General features: G+C 45.1%; 1 protein-coding gene across 1 annotated transcript in view; it reads left to right on the plus strand.

Moving 5' to 3' along the window:
* LOC138852390 (uncharacterized) overlaps nt 1-20,476 on the plus strand; it is a 262,953-nt gene that overhangs the window by 93,086 nt on the left and 149,391 nt on the right. Inside the window, exon 13 of the mRNA XM_070082742.1 lies at nt 19,142-19,357. Within this exon, the coding sequence (XP_069938843.1) occupies nt 19,142-19,357 (216 nt within the window). The remainder of the gene's footprint in view (nt 1-19,141; nt 19,358-20,476) is intronic.

Genomic DNA, 20,476 nt, shown 5'->3' on the forward strand with positions numbered 1-20,476 from the left:
TGTAGTCCTGCCTGATCCTCATCTGATTTAATTCTTATTAACTTCACATCATCTGAGAACAGGGACACTTCTGAGTCTAACCCTTCCATCATGTCATTCACATATACCAAAAATAGCACTGGTCCTAGAAGTGACCCCTGTGGAACCCCACTCGTCACAGGAGCCCACTGTGGTACCTCATCACGTACCATAACTTGCTGATGCCTCCCTGTGAGTTATCCTGTGATCCATTGCAGTGCACTTCCTGCTCTACGTGCTTGATCCTCTAGCTTTTGCATTAATCTCTTGTGAGGAACTGTGTCCAAGGCCTTCTTGCAGTCCAATAAAATGCAATCATCCCATCCCTCTCTCTCGTGTCTTACTTCCATTATCTTGTCATAGTAGGTTTGTGACACAGGCTTTGCCTTCCATGAATCCATGCTGGTTGTCGCTGATAAGCTGATTCCGTTCTAGGCGCTCCACCACTCTCCTCCTAATAATCTTTTCTATGACTTTGCATACTATGCACATCAGTGACAGTGGTCTATAGTTTAGTGCCTTGATTCTGTCTCCTTTCTTAAAAATGGGGACTTCATTTGCCGTCTTCCATACCTCAGGTAGTTGCCCAGTTTCAATGGATGTGTTGAAAATTGTGGTTAGTAGCACACACAGCGTCTCTGCTCCCTCTCTATAGACCCAGGGAGAGATGTCTGGTTCCACCGCCTTTGAGGTATCACGTTCACTTAGCAGCTTCTTCACCTCCTCTTCGGTTGAGTGTATTTCATCCAACACTTGTTAGTATAGCTCTTGTTGGGGTACCCCTCTCGTCTGGCTTCCCAGAATCCTTTCTGTCTCCACTGTAAATACTTCCTTAAAACTCGTGTTGAGCTCCTCACATACTTATTGATCATTTCTTGTGAGCTCCCCGCCTTTCTTCCTTAGCCTGATTACGTGGTCCTTGACTGTTGTCTTCCTCTTGATGTGGCTATACAACAGCTTCAGGTCGGACTTGACTTTCGATGCTATGTTGTTTTCGTACTGTCGCTGAACCTCCCTCCATATCTGTGCATATTCGTTTCTGGCTCTTCGACTAATCTCTTTATTTTCCTGACTACTTTCTCTTGTGTGTGTGTGTGTGTGTGTGTGTGTGTGTGTGTGTGTGTGTGTGTGTGTGTGTGTGTGTGTGTGTGTGTGCGTGTCTGTGTGTGTGTGTGTGTGTGTGTGTGTGTGTGTATGTGTGTGTGTGCGTGTGTCTGTTTATATTAGCCTGTGTGTGTGGGTTTGTGTGTGTTAATGTGTTAGTGTGAGTGCATGTGTGATTATGTTGTGTTTTATTGTGTGTGTGTTGTCACCTAATTGTGGTTGTAGGGGTCGAATCATGGCTCCCATGTGTCTGTGTCTGTGTTAGCCTGTATGCACTCACCTAAGTGTGGTTGCAGGGGTCGAATCATAGTTCCTGGGCCCGCCGCTTCACTGGTCACTACTAGGTCACTCCCTGCTCCGTGAGCTTCATAATACCTCTTCTCAAAGCTATGTATGGATCCTGCCTCCACCTCCCTTTCCAGACTTTTCCTGGCCACTGTGTGACTGAAGAAATACTTGTTAGCATCCCTGTGACTCATCTGAGTCTTCATCTTCCAACTGTGACCCCTTGTTGGTGTGTCTCATCTTTGAAACATCCTGTCCCTGTCCACCATGTCGATTCCTCTCAGTATTTTATATATCGTTAGCATGTTTCTCCTGTCCTCCAGTGTCGTCAGGTTGATTTTCCTTAACCTCTCCTCGTAGGACATGCCCCTTAACTCCAGGACTAGTCTTGTTTCTAACTTTTGTACTTTCTCTAATTTCTTGACGTACTTTGCCGTGTGTGGGTTCCAAACTGGCGCTGCATACTTTAACATGGGCCTGATGTACACAGTATACAGAGTCCTCAACGACTTCTTACTGAGATGTCAGAATGATATTCTTAGGTTTGCTAGCAGCTCGTACGCCTCAGCAGTTATTTTTTTTTTTTTTGATGTGCGCCTCAGGAGATGTGTTCGGTGTTATACTCACCCCAAGATCCTTTTCTTTGAGTGAGGTTTGTAGCATTTGGACCCCTTGACTGTATTCTGTCTGCGGTCTTCTTTCCCTTTCCTGATCTTCATGACTCGGAGGGGTTGAACTCCAGGAGTCATTTGCTGGACCAGTCCTGTAGCATGTACAGATCCCTTTGTAGTTCTGCCTGGTCCCCCTACTATTGAATTCTCTTCATTAACTTCACATCGTCTGCAAACAGAAATACTTCTGAATCGATTCCATCCATCATGTCATTCACGTATACCAGAAACAGCACCGGCCCTAGGACTGACCTCTGTGGAACCTCGATCGTCACAGGTGCCCACTCCGATACCTCGTCACGTACCATGACTGGCTGCTTCCTCCCTATCAGTTATTCTCTGATCCATTGCAGTGCCTTCCCTGTCATGCCTGAATGGTCCTCCAGCTTTTCCGCTAATCTCTTGTGTGGAACTGTGTCAAAAGCCAACTTACAGTCCAAGAAAATGCAATCTACCAACACTTCTCCCTCTCGGCTTATTGCTGTCACCTTATCATAGAACTCAAGGAGGTTTGTAACACGGGATTTCCCGTTCCTCAATCCATTCTGGTTATCGTTGATGTGTTAGTGTGAGTGTTTGTGAGTGAAATAGTGTGATTATGTGTGTTTTACTGTCTGAGTGTGTGTACTCACCTATTTGTACTCACCTATTTGTGGTTGCAGGGGTCGAGTCCTAGCTCCTGGCCCCGCCTCTTCACCGGTTGCTACTAGGCCCTCTCTCTCCCCGCTCCATGAGCTTTATCAAACCTCGTCTTAAAACTGTGTATGGTTCCTGCCTCCACTACGTCATTTTCTAGGCTATTCCACTGCCTTACAACTCTATGACTGAAGAAATACTTCCTACTATCTCTCTGACTCATTTGTGTCTTCAACTTCCAATTGTGGCCTCTTGTTTCTGTGTCCCCTCCTTGGAACATCCTGTCTTTGTCCACCTTGTCTATTCCACGCAGTATTTTATATGTCGTTATCATGTCTCCCCTGACTCTCCTGTCCTCCAGTGTCGTCAGGCCGATTTCCCTTAATCTTTCTTCATAGGACATTCCCCTTAGCTCTGGAACTAACCTTGTCGCAAACCTTTGTACTTTCTCTAGTTTCTTGACGTGCTTTATCAAGTGCGGGTTCCAAACAGGTGCTGCATACTCCAGTATGGGCCTGACATACACGGTGTACAGTGTCTTGAACGATTCCTTACTAAGGTATCGGAATGCTGTTCTCAGGTTTGCCAGGCGCCCATATGCTGCAGCAGTTATCTGATTGATGTGTGCTTCCGGAGACATGCTCGGTGTTATACTCACCCCAAGATCTTTCTCCTTGAGTGAGGTTTGCAGTCTTTGGCCACCTAGCCTATACTCTGTCTGTGGTCTTCTGTGCCCTTCCCCTATCTTCATGACTTTGCATTTGGCAGGATTAAATTCGAGAAGCCATTTGCTGGACCAGGTGTCCAGTCTGTCCAGGTCTCTTTGAAGTCCTGCCTGGTCCTCATCAGATTTAATTCTCCTCATTAACTTCACATCATCTGCAAACAGGGACACTTCTGAGTCTAACCCTTCCGTCATGTCGTTCACATATACCAAAAATAGCACTGGTCCTAGGACCGACCCCTGTGGGACCCCGCTCGTCACAGGTGCCCACTGTGATACATCATTACGTACCATGACTCGTTGTTGCCTCCCTGTCAGGTATTCTCTGATCCACTGCAGTGCCCTTCCTGTTATATGCGCCTGATGCTCTAGCTTCTGCACTAATCTCTTGTGAGGAACTGTGTCAAAGGCCTTCTTGCAGTCCAAGAAGATGCAATCAACCCACCCCTCTCTATCTTGTCTTACTTCTGTTATTTTATCATAAAACTCCAGAAGGTTTGTGACACAGGATTTGCCTTCCGTGAATCCGTGCTGGTTGGCATTTATACTCCTGTTCCGTTCCAGGTGCTCCACCACTCTCCTCCTGATAATCTTCTCCATAATTTTGCATACTATACACGTCAATGACACAGGTCTATAGTTTAGTGCCTCTTTTCTGTCTCCTTTTTTGAAAATGGGAACTACATTTGCCGTCTTCCATACCTCAGGTAGTTGCCCAGTTTCCAGGGATGTGTTGAAGATTGTGGTAAGTGGCACGCACAACATATCTACTCCCTCTCTAAGGACCCACGGAGAGATGTTGTCCGGTCCCATTGCCTTTGAGGTATCGATGTCCCTTAGCAGTTTCTTCACCTCCTCCTCATCTGTATGTATGTCGTCCAACACTTGTTGGTGTATTCCTTGCTGGTGTCCCCATCTGGTCTGTCCCCCCAGAGTCCTTCCTGTCTCTACTGTAAATACTTCCTTAAATCTCGTGTTGAGCTCCTCACATACCTCTTGATCGTTTCTTGTGAGTTCTCCACCTTCTTTCCTCAGCCTTATCACCTGGTCCTTGACTGTTGTCTTCCTCCTAATGTGGCTATACAGCAGTTTCGGGTCAGATTTGACTTTCGATGCTATGTCGTTTTCATACTGTCGCTGGGCCTCCCTCCTTATCTGCGCATACTCGTTTCTGGCTCTTCTACTAATCTCCTTGTTTTCCTGGGTCCTATGCCTCCTGTACCTTTTCCATTCTCTGTTGCACTTAGTTTTTGCCTCCCTACACCTTCGGGTAAACCAAGGACTCGTTTTGGTCTTCCTATTATTTCTGTTTCCCTTGGGAACAAAACTCTCCTCTGCCTCCTTGCACTTTGTTGCCACATATTCCATCATCTCGTTTACTGATTTTCCTACCATTTCTCTGTCCCACTGAACCTCCTGCAGGAAGTTTCTCATACCTGTGTAGTCCCCCCTTTTATAGTTTGGCCTGTCCCCTTCAGTTCCTGTTACCTTCTCCACTTGTAACTCTACTATATAGTCAAAACTCAGAACCACATGATCGCTAGCTCCAAGGGGCCTCTCGTAAGTGATGTCCTCAATGTCTGAACTGCTCAGGGCGAACATAAGATCCAGTCTTGCTGGCTCATCCTCCCCTCTCTCTCTGGTTGTGTCCCTGACATGTTGATGCATGAGGTTTTCAAGTACCACATCCATCATCTTGGCTCTCCATGTTTCGGGACCCCCATGTGGCTCCAGGTTTTCCCAGTCGATCTCCCTGTGGTTGAAATCGCCCATTACCAGTAACTTTGCTCTGCTCGAGTGAACTCTTCTTACCACCTCAGCCAGTGTGTCCACCATCACCCTGTTGTTTTCTTCGTACTCCTCTCTTGGCCTCCTGCAGTTCTGTGGTGGGTTATACATCACTCCAATGACTACTTTATGTTCTCCGGACTGAATTGTACATACAATGTAGTCTCTTTCTCCAATCATGTCCATGCCTTCCATTTCCTCAAATCCCCATTGGTGTTTTATGAGCAGTGCAACCCCTCCTCCCCCTCTACTCCTTCTATCTTTCCTCAGGATCTGATATCCTGTTGGGAAGATTGTGTCTGTTATTGTCTCAGCGAGTTTTGTTTCTGTGACTGCTATGATGTCTGGGGATTTTTCACTGATTCTTTCATTCCACTCCTCATGATTATTCGTTATTCCATCCGCGTTTGTGTACCAAACCTTTAGTTTCTTTTCTATCATTGTGGTCATGCAAGAATATTGGGGTTGGGGGAGTGAGAGCCTTGGTGGGGGCCTATATGGGGCTGTGGTGTAGGTGGGGTTTGTGTTGATGGGGGTGGGGTCAGAATGCCCATAAGGGACAGCTGTTGGGGTGAGGTTTGTGATATGGGGGTTGGTGGCAGAGGGAACAGTGAGTGGGTTGTAGTATAGGTTGCTCAGTTGCGTTGGGAATGTCGCGGGTGGAGTCTTTTGGTGGGAGATTCTGTGGGGTGTGTTTGCCCTTCCTCCTGTGTCTGGGTCCTGCTCATTTTCATTGCTTCTCGTTCCTCCTTGCGTCTCTGTACCCTCTCTTTCAGTGTAGTCCTTTCTTCTTGTGTTCTGTCGCAGTCGAGGTATACTCTCTGGTACCCCTCTTTGTCCCTCAGTCTTGCTTTCTCTTGCAGAATCCTGGCTTGAACTGATTCTTCCTTGAAAGTTACTCTGACAGGCCGTATCCTTCCACTCGCAAACCACCCAATTCTCTGAAAATTTGTCACCTGGGTCATATTGCCCTCCCCTATTGTTTTCATGATGCCTTCAATCATTTTTTTCTCCTCCTGTTTTATTTCTTCAAAGTTGGCCCCCTTGGCTTCTTGGAGCCCGTACACAAAAACTGACCTCGCCCTTTCCTCCTCCCACTGAGTCTCCATCTGCTTCCTCTGGGGCATTTTGTTTCCTTCCATTGACATGTTCTTGCCTTCAGTCCCTGTCATATCTGAAACTTCTATTCTCAGTGAACTGTCTTTCCTGACCAGCTGTCCCTTGCTACTGCAGTTGGCTGTTAGAATCTCTGCATATAGCAAACCTTCATTGTCTTCGGACCTGTCGTTTGATCTTAGTGTGCTCATCGTCTTTTCCCTGGCCCCACGTGGGTCTGATAGGGCCTTCGTGTACGGCATGTCTCCGTTGTTGCTTACCATCCCCTTGTCTGCGCCTGACTTTGAATTTCCTGATGTCACATCTGAATTGTCATTTGTCTCTCTAATCTGTTTCAGGCTTTGCAGTTTCTCTTCTAAGCACTGTATCCTAGCTTCTGCTGCTAAGACCTGTACTTCCCACTTCCTGCACTCTTCAGCTATCCGCTCCTCCATTTTCTTACCAAGCTCTACTATCTTCCTTCCCCACTCTTCCTCCCTTTTTTGGAGCTCTAACTCCCAGTCTTTCCTCCTTGGTTCGTCTACCAGATCTCTGGTTTTCCGTCCTCTAAGGCCACCCATTTTTTTTTTTTTTTTTTTTTTTTTTTTTTTTTTTTTTGTGTGTGTGTGTGTGTGTGTGTGTGTGTGTGTGTGTGTGTGTGTGTGTGTGTGTGTATGTGTGTTTGTGTGTGTGTGTGTGTGTGTGTATGTGTGTGTGTGTGTGTGTGTGTGTGTGTGTGTGTGTGTGTGTTTGTGTGTGTGTGTGTGTGTGTGTGTGTATGTGTGACAGAGAGAGAGAGAGAGAGAGAGATTAATAGTTATTAGTTGTCAAAGGAACTTGTAGACGTGTATGTCTGTGTGTGTGTACTCACCTAGTTGTACTCACCTAGTTGAGGTTGCGGGGGTCGAGTCCGAGCTCCTGGCCCCGCCTCTTCACTGATCGCTACTAGGTCACTCTCTCTGAACCGTGAGCTTTATCATACCTCTGTTTAAAGCTATGTATGGATCCTGCCTCCACTACATCGCTTCCCAAACTATTCCACTTACTGACTACTCTGTGGCTGAAGAAACACTTCCTAACATCCCTGTGATTCATCTGTGTCTTCAACTTCCAACTGTGTCCCCTTGTTACTGTGTCCAATCTCTGGAACATCCTGTCTTTGTCCACCTTGACAATTCCTCTCAGTATTTTGTATGTCGTTATCATGTCCCCCCTATCTCTCCTGTCCTCCAGTGTCGTCAGGTTGATTTCCCTTAACCTCTCCTCGTAGGACATACCTCTTAGCTCTGGGACTAGTCTTGTTGCAAACCTTTGCATTTTCTCTAGTTTCTTTACGTGCTTGGCTAGGTGTGGGTTCCAAACTGGTGCCGCATACTCCAATATGGGCCTAACGTACACGGTGTACAGGGTCCTAAACGATTCCTTATTAAGATGTCCGAATGCTGTTCTGAGGTTTGCTAGGCGCCCATATGCAGCAGCAGTTATTTGATTGATGTGCGCTTCAGGAGATGTGCCTGGTGTTATACTCACCCCAAGATCTTTTTCCTTGAGTGAGGTTTGTAGTCTCTGGCCCCCTAGACTGTACTCCGTCTGCGGTCTTCTTTGCCCTTCCCCAATCTTCATGACTTTGCACTTGGTGGGATTGAACTCCAGGAGCCAGTTGCTGGACCAGGTCTGCAGCCTGTCCAGATCCCTTTGTAGTTCTGCCTGGTCTTCGATCGAGTGAATTCTTCTCATCAACATCACGTCATCTGCAAACAGGGACACCTCAGAGTCTATTCCTTCCGTCATGTCGTTCACAAGTACCAGAAACAGCACTGGTCCTAGGACTGACCCCTGTGGGACCCCGCTGGTCACAGGTGCCCACTCTGACACCTCGCCACGTACCATGACTCGCTGCTGTCTTCCTGACAAGTATTCCCTGATCCATTGTAGTGCCTTCCCTGTTATCCCTGCTTGGTCCTCCAGTTTTTGCACCAATCTCTTGTGTGGAACTGTGTCAAACGCCTTCTTGCAGTCCAAGAATATGCAATCCACCCACCCCTCTCTCTCTTGTCTTACTGCTGTCACCATGTCATAGAACTCCAGTAGGTTTGTGACACAGGATTTCCCATCCCTGAAACCATGTTGGCTGCTGTTGATGAGATCATTCCTTACTAGGTGTTCCACCACTCTTCTCCTGATAATCTTCTCCATGATTTTGCATACTATACATGTCAGTGACACTGGTCTGTAGTTTAATGCTTCATGTCTGTCTCCTTTTTTAAAGATTGGGACTACATTTGCTGTCTTCCATGCCTCAGGCAATCTCCCTGTTTCGATAGATGTATTGAATATCGTTGTTAGGGGTACACATAGCGCCTCTGCTCCCTCTCTCAATACCAATGGGTGTGTGTGTGTGTGTGTGTTAGTATGTTAGTGTTTGTGTGTGTGTTAGTGTGTTTGTGTTTGAGTGTTTAGTATGCGTAAATTAGTGTATACTCACCTAAGTGTACTCACGTAATTGAGGTTGCAGGGGTCGTGACTCAGCTTCTGTCCCCGCCTCTTCATTGAACGCTTCTAGGTCCTCTCTCTCCCTGCTTCATGAGCTTTATCACACCTCATCTTAAAGCTATGTATGGTTTCTGCCTCCACTACTTCACTTGTTAGACTATTCCACTTCCTGACTAATGTATGAGTGAAGAAATATTTCCTAACATCCTTTTGACTCATCTGAGTCTTCAACTTCCAAGAGTGACCCCTTGTTTCTGTGTCCACTCTTTGGAACATCCTGTCTCTGTCCACATTGTCTATTCCACGCATTATTTTGTATTTCGTTATCATGTCTCCCCTAACCCTCCTGTCCTCCAGTATCGTCAGGCCGATTTCCCTTAACCTTTCTTCGCAGGACATTCCTGTTAGTTCTGGAACTAACCTTGTCGCAAACCTTTGCACTTTCTCTAATTTTTTGACGTGCTTGATCAAGTGTGGGTTCCAGACTGGTGCTGCATATTCCAGTATGGGCCTGATGTACACGGTGTACAGTGTCTTGAACGATTCCTTACTACGGCATCGCCTGGCGCCCATATGCTGCAGCAGTTATCTGGTTGATGTGTGCTTCCGTAGGCGTGCTCGGTGTTATACTCACACTAAGATCTTTCCCCTTGAGCGAGGTTTTCAGTCTTTGGCCACATAGCCTATACTCTGCGGTCTTCTTTGCCCTTCCCCGATCTTCATGACTTTGCATTTGGCGGAGTTAAATTCCAGAAGCTAGTTGCTGGACCAGGTGTGCAGCCTGTCCAGGTCTCTTTGAAGTCCTGCCTGATCCTCATCTGATTTAATTCTCCTCATTAACTTTGCATCATCTGCTAAGAGGGACACTTCTGAGTCTATCACTTCCATCATGTCATTCACATATATCAAAAATAGCACTTGTCCTAGGACCGACCCCTGTGGGACAATGCTCGTCATAGGTGCCCACTGTCATACCTCATCACGTACCATGACTCGTTGTTGCCTCCCTGTCAGGTGTTTTCCTATCCATTGCAGTGCCCTTCCTGTTATATGCGCCTGATCCTCTAGCTTCTGCACTAATCTCTTGTGAGGAAATGTGTCAAACTCCTCCTTGCAGTCCAAGAAAATGCAATCAACCCCCCCTCTCTCTCGTGTCTTACTTCTGTTACTTTATCATAAAACTCCAGTAGGTTTGTGACACAGGATTTGCTTTCCATGAATTCGTGCTGGTTGGTGTTTATACTCTTGTTCCGTTCAGGTGCTCCACCACTCTCCTCCTGATAATGTTTACCATGACTTTGCATACTATATTTTTCTGTCTCCTTTTTTAGAAATGAGAATTACATTTGCCGTCTTCCATACCTCCGATAGTTGCCCAGTTTCCAGGGCTGTGTTGAAGATTGTGTGTGTGTGTTTTATGTGTGGGTGTGTGTGTGTGTGTTTTATGTGTGGGTGTGTGTGTGTATTTCTATAAGAGGAAACGGTCACTTTATGTACATTAGGCAACACTTACTGGTGCACATAAATTTTTATTTTTAAGTCGTAGTATACTCAGCATTTCCCATGTAATTGAAAACTAGTCACTGTTCATAATACGCTAGGCTACACAACATTTTTTTTTTTTTGAAGGTTTTTAGAATTATCTCTCATTCTGTTCCTGTTTAATTATGTATCAACAATTATTATTACATCATTTACTGATGCACATGAGATCTTTTAAAAAACACCCATATGTACTCTCAGCACTGCCCATGTTTTTGAAAGTTAGTCACTGTTTGACTCACGAAATCGTAATGACACGATTGCAAACAAACGTGTTTGAATCCGCGGTCAGAGAGTCTCAAAACTCCAGACTGTCGCGTTAGCCACTGGACCAGCTAGCTTAATAAGATTCGTCCAAATAGGTATATTTCTATACCATAGGGAGGTTAGCATAGGCACCACTGTGTCCACAAATGCAAGCTTTTACAGACGAATCTCCCGCTAGCGTGGTCGTGACGAACTCTAGCTCAAATCCCCTCAAAGCCGGAGGGGGCCCAGGAGCTGGAACTCCAGCTCCTGGGCCCTTCCTGTTACCACTACTCTACTAGTGAGTCCTTCCCAATCTTATCAGTTTTGTTATGCTGATATTTGAATGCGAGTTTTGAGTTCACCTTCACTTCTTAACAGCATAAAAAATCACAGTAACCTGACTGGAACAACACATAAATAACCCGCACTTAGGGAAGTGAAAGTAATGACTTTTCACTCCGACTTGGACCACTGACAAGTTATACTGAAGCGAGAAGTGAAAAATGCCAGAATATTTGTGGAAGGATGGGGAGGAAAGGAAGAGGTAATGGTAGTAGAAATAAGCGTATTAGAAATAGAGTTAATGGTGGAGAGCATAAAATATTGGCAGAAGTAGGCATAGTAGTGAGGTAGTAGCAGTGGTATTAGTAACAGTAGTGGTGAGGTAGCAGCAGTGGTAGTAGTAACAGTAGTGGTGAAGTAGTAGCAGTGGTATTAGTAACAGTAGTGGTGAGGTAGCAGCAGTGGTAGTAGTAACAGTAGTGGTGAGGTAGTAGCAGTGGTATTAGTAACAGCAGTGGTGAGGTAGTAGCAGTGGTAGTAGTAACAGTAGTGGTGAGGTAGTAGCAGTGGTATTAGTAACAGTAGTGGTGAGGTAGTAGCAGTGGTAGTAGTAACAGTAGTGGTGAGGTAGTAGCAGTGGTAGAAGTAACAGTAGTGGTGAGGTAGTAGCAGTGGTAGTAGTAACAGAAGTGGTGAGGTAGTAGCAGTGGTAGAAGTAACAGTAGTGGTGAGGTAGTAGCAGTGGTAGTAATAACAGTAGTGGTGAGGTAGTAGCAGTGGTAGTAGTAACAGTAGTGGTGAGGTAGTAGCAGTGGTAGTAGTAACAGTAGTGGTGAGGTAGTAGCAGTGGTAGTAGTAACAGTAGTAGTGAGGTAGTAGCAGTGGTAGTAGTAACAGTAGTGGTGAAGTAGTAGCAGTGGTAGTAGTAACAGTAGTAGTGAGGTAGTAGAAGTGGTAGTAGTAACAGTAGTGGTGAGGTAGTAGCAGTGGTAGTAGTAACAGTAGTGGTGAGGTAGTAGCAGTGGTAGTAGTAGCAGTAGTGGTGAGGTAGTAGCAGTGGTAGAAGTAACAGTAGTTGTGAGGTAGTAGCAGTGGTAGTAATAACAGTAGTGGTGAGGTAGTAGCAGTGGTAGTAGTAACAGTAGTGGTGAGGTAGTAGCAGTGGTAGTAGTAACAGTAGTGGTGAGGTAGTAGCAGTGGTAGTAGCAACAGTAGTAGTGAGGTAGTAGCAGTGGTAGTAGTAACAGTAGTGGTGAGGTAGTAGCAGTGGTAGTAGTAACAGTAGTAGTGAGGTAGTAGCAGTGGTAGTAGTAACAGTAGTGGTGAGGTAGTAGCAGTGGTAGAAGTAACAGTAGTGGTGAAGTAGTAGCAGTGGTAGTAGTAACAGTAGTGGTGAGGTAGTAGCAGTGGTAGTAGTAACAGTAGTGGTGAGGTAGTAGCAGTGGTAGTAGTAACAGTAGTGGTGAGGTAGTAGAAGTGGTATTAGTAACAGTAGTGGTGAGGTAGTAGCAGTGGTAGAAGTAACAGTAGTGGTGAGGTAGTAGCAGAGGTAGTAGTAACAGTAGTGGTGAGGTAGTAGCAGTGGTATTAGTAACAGTAGTGGTGAGGTAGTAGCAGTGGTATTAATAACAGTAGTAGTGAGGTAGTAGCAGTGGTAGTAGTAACAGTAGTGGTGAGGTAGTAGCAGTGGTAGTAGTAACAGTAGTAGTGTGGTAGTAGCAGTGGTAGTAGTAACAGTAGTGGTGAGGTAGTAGCAGTGGTAGAAGTAACAGTAGTGGTGAAGTAGTAGCAGTGGTAGTAGTAACAGTAGTGGTGAGGTAGTAGCAGTGGTAGTAGTAACAGTAGTGGTGAGGTAGTAGCAGTGGTAGTAGTAACAGTAGTGGTGAGGTAGTAGAAGTGGTATTAGTAACAGTAGTGGTGAGGTAGTAGCAGTGGTATTAATAACAGTAGTGGTGAGGTAGTAGAAGTGGTATTAGTAACAGTAGTAATGAGGTAGTAGCAGTGGTAGAAGTAACAGCAGTGGTGAGGTAGTAGCAGAGGTAGTAGTAACAGTAGTGGTGAGGTAGTAGCAGTGGTAGTAGTGTTGAGGTAGTAGCAGTGGTAGAAGTAGCAGTAGTGGTGAGGTAGTAGCAGAGGTAGTAGTGACAGTAGTGGTGAGGTAGTAGCAGTGGTAGTAGTAACAGTAGTGTTGAGGTAGTAGCAGTGGTAGAAGTAGCAGTAGTGGTGAGGTAGTAGCAGAGGTAGTAGTAACAGTAGTGGTGAGGTAGTAGCAGTGGTAGTAGTAACAGTAGTGTTGAGGTAGTAGCAGTGGTAGAAGTAGCAGTAGTGGTGAGGTAGTAACAGTGGTAGAAGTAACAGTAGTGGTGAGGTAGTAGCAGTGGTGAGGTAGTAGCAGTGGTAGAAGTAACAGTAGTGGTGAGGTAGTAGCAGAGGTAGTAGTAACAGTAGTGGTGAGGTAGTAGCAGTGGTAGTAGTAACAGTAGTAGTGAGGTAGTAGCAGTGGTAGTAGTAACAGTAGTGGTGAGGTAGTAGCAGTGGTAGTAGTAACAGTAGTAGTGAGGTAGTAGCAGTGGTAGTAGTAACAGTAGTAGTGAGGTAGTAGCAGTGGTAGTAGTAACAGTAGTAGTGAGGTAGTAGCAGTGGTAGTAGTAACAGTAGTGGTGAGGTAGTAGCAGTGGTAGTAGTAACAGTAGTAGTGAGGTAGTAGCAGTGGTAGTAGTAACAGTAGTAGTGAGGTAGTAGCAGTGGTAGTAGTAACAGTAGTAGTGAGGTAGTAGCAGTGGTAGTAGTAACAGTAGTGGTGAGGTAGTAGCAGTGGTAGTAGTAACAGTAGTAGTGAGGTAGTAGCAGTGGTAGTAGTAACAGTAGTAGTGAGGTAGTAGCAGTGGTAGTAGTAACAGTAGTAGTGAGGTAGTAGCAGTGGTAGTAGTAACAGTAGTGGTGAGGTAGTAGCAGTGGTAGTAGTAACAGTAGTAGTGAGGTAGTAGCAGTGGTAGTAGTAACAGTAGTGGTGAGGTAGTAGAAGTGGTAGTAGTAACAGTAGTGGTGAGGTAGTAGAAGAGGTATTAGTAACAGTAGTGGTGAGGTAGTAGCAGTGGTATTAGTAACAGTAGTCGTGAGGTAGTAGAAGTGGTATTAGTAACAGTAGTGATGAGGTAGTAGCAGTGGTAGAAGTAACAGCAGTGGTGAGGTAGTAGCAGAGGTAGTAGTAACAGTAGTGGTGAGGTAGTAGCAGTGGTAGTAGTGTTGAGGTAGTAGCAGTGGTAGAAGTAGCAGTAGTGGTGAGGTAGTAGCAGAGGTAGTAGTGACAGTAGTGGTGAGGTAGTAGCAGTGGTAGTAGTAACAGTAGTGTTGAGGTAGTAGCAGTGGTAGAAGTAGCAGTAGTGGTGAGGTAGTAGCAGAGGTAGTAGTAACAGTAGTGGTGAGGTAGTAGCAGTGGTAGTAGTAACAGAAGTGTTGAGGTAGTAGCAGTGGTAGAAGTAGCAGTAGTGGTGAGGTAGTAACAGTGGTAGAAGTAACAGTAGTGGTGAGGTAGTAGCAGTGGTGAGGTAGTAGCAGTGGTAGAAGTAACAGTAGTGGTGAGGTAGTAGCAGTGGTAGTAGTAACAGTAGTGGTGAGGTAGTAGCATTGGTAGTAGTAACAGTAGTGGTGAGGTAGTAGCAGTGGTAGAAGTAGCAGTAGTAGTGCAGCAGTGGTAGAAGTAGCAGTAGTAGTGCAGCAGTGGTAGAAGTAGCAGTAGTAGTGCAGCAGTGGTAGAAGTAGCAGTAGTGGTGCAGCAGTGGTAGAAGTAGCAGTAGTAGTGCAGCAGTGGTAGAAGTAGCAGTAGTAGTGCAGCAGTGGTAGAAGTAGCAGTAGTGGTGAAGCAGTTGTAGAAGTAACAATAGTGGTGAGGTAGTAGCAGTGGTAGTAGTAACAGCAGTAGCGGTGAGGTAGTAGCAGTGGTAGAAGTAACAGTAGTGGTGAGGTAGTAGCAGTGGTAGAAGTAACAGTAGTGGTGAGGTAGTAGCAGTGGTAGAAGTAACAGTAGTGGTGAGGTAGTAGCAGTGGTAGAAGTAACAGTAGTGGTGAGGTAGTAGCAGTGGTAGAAGTAACAGTAGTGGTGAGGTAGTAGCAGTGGTAGAAGTAACAGTAGTGGTGAGGTAGTAGCAGTGGTAGAAGTAACAGTAGTGGTGAGGTAGTAGCAGTGGTAGTAGTAACAGTAGTGGTGAGGTAGTAGCAGTGGTAGAAGTAACAGTAGTGGTGAGGTAGTAGCAGTGGTAGAAGTAACAGTAGTGGTGAGGTAGTAGCAGTGGTAGAAGTAACAGTAGTGGTGAGGTAGTAGCAGTGGTAGAAGTAACAGTAGTGGTGAGGTAGTAGCAGTGGTAGAAGTAACAGTAGTGGTGAGGTAGTAGCAGTGGTAGAAGTAACAGTAGTGGTGAGGTAGTAGCAGTGGTAGAAGTAACAGTAGTGGTGAGGTAGTAGCAGTGGTAGAAGTAACAGTAGTGGTGAGGTAGTAGCAGTGGTAGAAGTAACTGTAGTGTTGAGGTAGTAGCAGTGGTAGTAGTAACAGTAGTGGTGAGGTAGTAGCAGTGGTAGAAGTAACAGTAGTGGTGAGGTAGTAGCAGTGGTAGAAGTAACAGTAGTGGTGAGGTAGTAGCAGTGGTAGAAGTAACAGTAGTAGTGCAGCAGTGGTAGAAGTAACAGTAGTAGTGAGGTAGTAGCAGTGGTAGTAGTAACAGTAGTGGTGAGGTAGTAGCAGTGGTAGAAGTAACAGTAGTAGTGAGGTAGTAGCAGTGGTAGTAGTAACAGTAGTGGTGAGGTAGTAGCAGTGGTAGAAGTAACAGTAGTGGTGAGGTAGTAGCAGTGGTAGAAGTAACAATAGTGGTGAGGTAGTAACAGTGGTAGAAGTAACAGTAGTGGTGAAGCAGTGGTAGAAGTAGCAGTAGTAGTGCAGCAGTGGTAGAAGTAGCAGTAGTGGTGCAGCAGTGGTAGAAGTAGCAGTAGTAGTGCAGCAGTGGTAGAAGTAGCAGTAGTAGTGCAGCAGTGGTAGAAGTAGCAGTAGTAGTGCAGCAGTGGTAGAAGTAGCAGTAGTAGTGCAGCAGTGGTAGAAGTAGCAGTAGTAGTGCAGCAGTGGTAGAAGTAGCAGTAGTGGTGAGGTAGTAGCAGTGGTAGAAGTAACAGTAGTGGTGAGGTAGTAGCAGTGGTAGAAGTAACAGTAGTGGTGAGGTAGTAGCAGTGGTAGAAGTAACAGTAGTAGTGAGGTAGTAGCAGTGGTAGAAGTAACAGTAGTGGTGAGGTAGTAGCAGTGGTAGAAGTAACAGTAGTGGTGAGGTAGTAGCAGTGGTAGAAGTAACAATAGTGGTGAGGTAGTAGCAGTGGTAGAAGTAACAGTAGTGGTGAGGTAGTAGCAGTGGTAGAAGTAACAGTAGTGGTGAGGTAGTAGCAGTGGTAGAAGTAACAATAGTGGTGAGGTAGTAGCAGTGGTAGAAGTACTTTTGTGTAATAGTGAAATAATGAGTGGAAGTAGTCACAAGTGAAAGGGAAACAAGACAGTAAGACGGAAGACAGAACGGGAAGACGAACAAAATAGTAGTAGTAGTAGTCGTGGTAGTAGTAGATGTAGTATCAGTAGTAGTTGTAGTAGTAGTAGTAGTAGCAGAGGTAATGTATAAGAACAAGAGAACAGAGAAGCACTGAAGACAGCTTCTTACTGGCCTACGGAAAAAAAAACAGAAGACAAGATAGAAGACAAGAAAGGCAAAGAAAATATCGGAGAGGCAAAGAGATTAGGAGAAGAGGAGGCAAAGTTTAGGTCATCTCGAGTGTTCTGAATTTTAGAGCATTTGATAATGCAATTAGAAAGCCAGACATCAACAGAAACAAGGCCAGGGTTGTGATTCATGTTAAGAAGGTATTGTGTAATTGAAGCTTCAACTAGATGACGTCTGTGATGAACAGGAGGGCAGATAGTTTTGGCAGAGGATCAGCTAATAGGGTAACTACTACTACTACTACTACTGCTGCTGCTGCTGCTGCTGCTGCTGCTGCTGCTGCTGTTGCTGCTGCTGCTGCTGCTGCTGCCACTGCCGCTGCCGCCGCCGCTGCTGCTGCTGCTGCTGCTGCTGCTTCTGCTGCTGCTGCTGCTGCTGCTGCTGCTTCTGCTGCTGCTGCTGCTGCTGCTGCTGCTGCTGCTGCTGCTGCTGCTGCTGCTGCTGCTGCTGCCGCCGCCGCTGCTGCTGCTGCTGCTGCTGCTGCTGCCGCCGCCGCCGCCGCCGCTGCCGCCGCTGCTGCCGCCGCTGCTGCTGCCGCCGCTGCTGCTGCCGCTGTTGCTGCCGCCGCCGCCGCCTCATCACTACTACTACTCCTTGGTGGCTCTTAGTGGTACTTAGTTGTATACATATAGTCGTGATCATCTAATGGTACTCACCAAGTGCTTTTCATTTAGATGTACCCATCTAATGCTGCTGCTGCTACTACTACTACTAATACTACTACTACTACTACTACTACTACTACTACTAATACTACTACTACTACTACTACTACTACTACTACTACTACTACTACTACTACTAATACTACTACTACTACTACTAATACTACTATTACTACTACTACTACTAATACTACTACTACTACTACTACTACTACTACTACTAAAGCTTTTTCTGCTAGTTTTACTACTGCTTGTACCTCTTTTACTACTACTACTTTTGCAGCTATTCTCTGTCCACTACTACAAGTATTACTACATCTACTCCTACTATCATTACCTCTCCTTTCTTTACCCTGCCCAGTTTCGTATATATTCTGGCCTTCCCTTCTAACTCATCATCTGGAGTTATTACTACATAGTAAGCTCACACACCAGAGCACTTCACTGGTCACATATCAAACCTAAGAATGCAGGCTCACCGTGTGCACATTCGCCCACTGATTCATCGGAGACCTTGGCCATACTTCTGAAAACCATTGTGCATTTGAAACTGTCCCGCCTCTTAAACAAGGACGCTTTCATCGTCGACTGTTTCCTTGTTATTTATCAATGGTCCAAGTCGGTCCGAAATATCGTCAGTAATTTCCCTTCCTCTAGATCGGCCCCTCAAGGAAGGTTCCTTGATGTTGGTGAGGGGCTCTTGATTTAGGGAATTGGATCTGTGCTCCAGTTCCCCAAATTAAGCCTGAATGCCTTCCACATACCCCCCCAGGCGCTGTATAATCCTCCGGGTTTAGCGCTTCCCCCTTGATTGTAATAATAATAATCCTCTAGATCGGGAAATTTGCGTATCTCTGTTTTATTTCAATTTTTAACTTAGATGTTTATCCCCTCGTTCAGGTCTCACATCTGCTTCAAGTGTTTTGAAACTTATTTAATCTTGCATAGCTTTAGTCTTTGGTTTTCCTCGAAGTTCTTTATATGTAACAAGTGTGGAATTTATGGAGTTTTTCTAACGCTGTGGCTTCTTTCATGTCACATTTATTTTCCTGGATGTAGATTGCTTCTATTACTTCTTTTCCTAGTTCATTCTATTATTTCCCTACCTTCAAGGGAAAATTCTTTATTTTTGTATTTCTTTTGTATATCTGGCTGTCCTGCTTTTCTTTATTTTCCCTTCATTATAGTCCCACCCACATTCAAGTGCTTCATTCTTGCTCATATTATCAATGACTATATGTATCTGGTATGCTATGACCATGTCACCTCTGTGTTTAGTTACTCAGATATTTGTGTTTTTCTTGTAACTCGGATCAAGTCTGACATCTAGACTTTCTTAAATTTTACTACATGCTTTAGAAAATGTACATGTCAGTTTGGTAATGAGCAATCCATTACTAACCTCACTTAGCGAAATTTTTATAAAATTTTCAAAACAGCATAAATTCAAATTCAAATTCAAAGTTTATTCTCTATAAGGATTACAATGCTGAGTTTACAGAAATTTGGTTATTGTTTGGTTTACATGTAGTAAAATTGTGATTACAGAGTGTACCACTAGAACGCTTAGCATGGCTAGGCGTCTTATTTATATGTTCTTGCGCTACTGTGCACGACTTGGAGATGGGAAGCACGGAAAACTAGCTACGTTCTAAGGGAAAAAATATTAAATTACCTTTCATGGCGGAGGAGCTGTAATGTAGTTAAATTACTAAAGTCCATGGCAGTATTTTTATATCTTTGTCATTATTACATTAATTCATTCTGTGGGTCTTATTTTCATGTGTGAGTTTTCATACCTAAAACCCAATTATTGTTTGATGTGTTTTGGGTGTACAGCTTTAGCGTGCCCTCCGATGAACACTTTCAACCTGCCGGATGAGTCTATGGTGCCCCTGAGTAGAGCACCGAACACCACCTTCCCCTACAGTTGTGTCGGAGACCTCATGATGGCGAGCAAGGTGGACGGTACCAAGTCACTTGCAGGACAGGTCACGTGTCTACCAGCCAGCAACGGAAGTCCACCAAAATGGGATACAGTCTTCCCTTGTGTCCGTAAGTTATTTTTTTTTCTCTTGGCAAATAACTTTTGTTCTAAAAATATTTTCTTTTTCATTTGCTCAGGAGAATTTCTTATTGTAGGGAAGATGACTCCAGCAAAAAGAGATTTGTAAAACTGACATTAAATCTAGAGAATGATTTTTAATGATGAATTTACAGTATCGGAGCATGTACTGTCTAGGGTTCAAGTGTGCTTCGAGGCATCATACACTGCTCTTGTTCTCTGTGCGTCATTCCTGCTGCTCTTCATCCTGTCTCCAGTCCGACGAGCCATCTTTCCATGAACCATACCCCCGGCCGGGATTGAACCCGCGGTCATAGAGTCTCAAAACTCCAGCCCGTCGCGTTAGCCACTAGACCAGCTAGCCACAATAAGATTCATCCAACTAGGTATATTTCTACACCATAGGAAAGTTAGCACAGGCACCTCTGTGACCACAAATGCAAGTTTTTACAGACGAATCTCCAGCTAGCGTGGCCGTGACGAACTCTAGCTCAAGTCCCTTCACTGCCGTCAACATGACTTAAGAAATCGTAATGACACGATTGCAAATAAACCATACCCCCGGCCGGGATTGAACCCGCGGTCATAGTCTCAAAACTCCAGCCCGTCGCGTTAGCCACTAGACCAGCTAGCCACAATAAGATTCATCCAACTAGGTATATTTCTACACCATAGGAAAACTTGCATTTGTGGTCACAGAGGTGCCTGTGCTAACCTTCCTATGGTGTAGAAATATACCTAGTTGGATGAATCTTATTGTGGCTAGCTGGTCTAGTGGCTAACGCGACGGGCTGGAGTTTTGAGACTCTATGACCGCGGGTTCAATCCCGGCCGGGGGTATGGTTTATTTGCAATCGTGTCATTACGATTTCTTAAGTCATCTTTCCATGAGTATATTGACCGCCGCCTCAGCTATGGGTTGTTACCTGAATATGAAGGCTTGATTCTCTTTCCACCATAAGACCTGGACAATCCTCTCATCTCTTAGGTAAAGAGAATGTGATCTGTTATCTCTTCCAGGAAATCGGGTCGTTCCTCCATTATTGCTATGGCCTTCACAGTGAATATTTACTTATATATGTTGCTACTGTTGTTGATGACTTTCCACA

Source organism: Cherax quadricarinatus, chromosome 8 (genome assembly GCF_038502225.1).
Source record: "Cherax quadricarinatus isolate ZL_2023a chromosome 8, ASM3850222v1, whole genome shotgun sequence".
In the NCBI taxonomy this organism is placed as follows: domain Eukaryota; kingdom Metazoa; phylum Arthropoda; class Malacostraca; order Decapoda; family Parastacidae; genus Cherax; species Cherax quadricarinatus.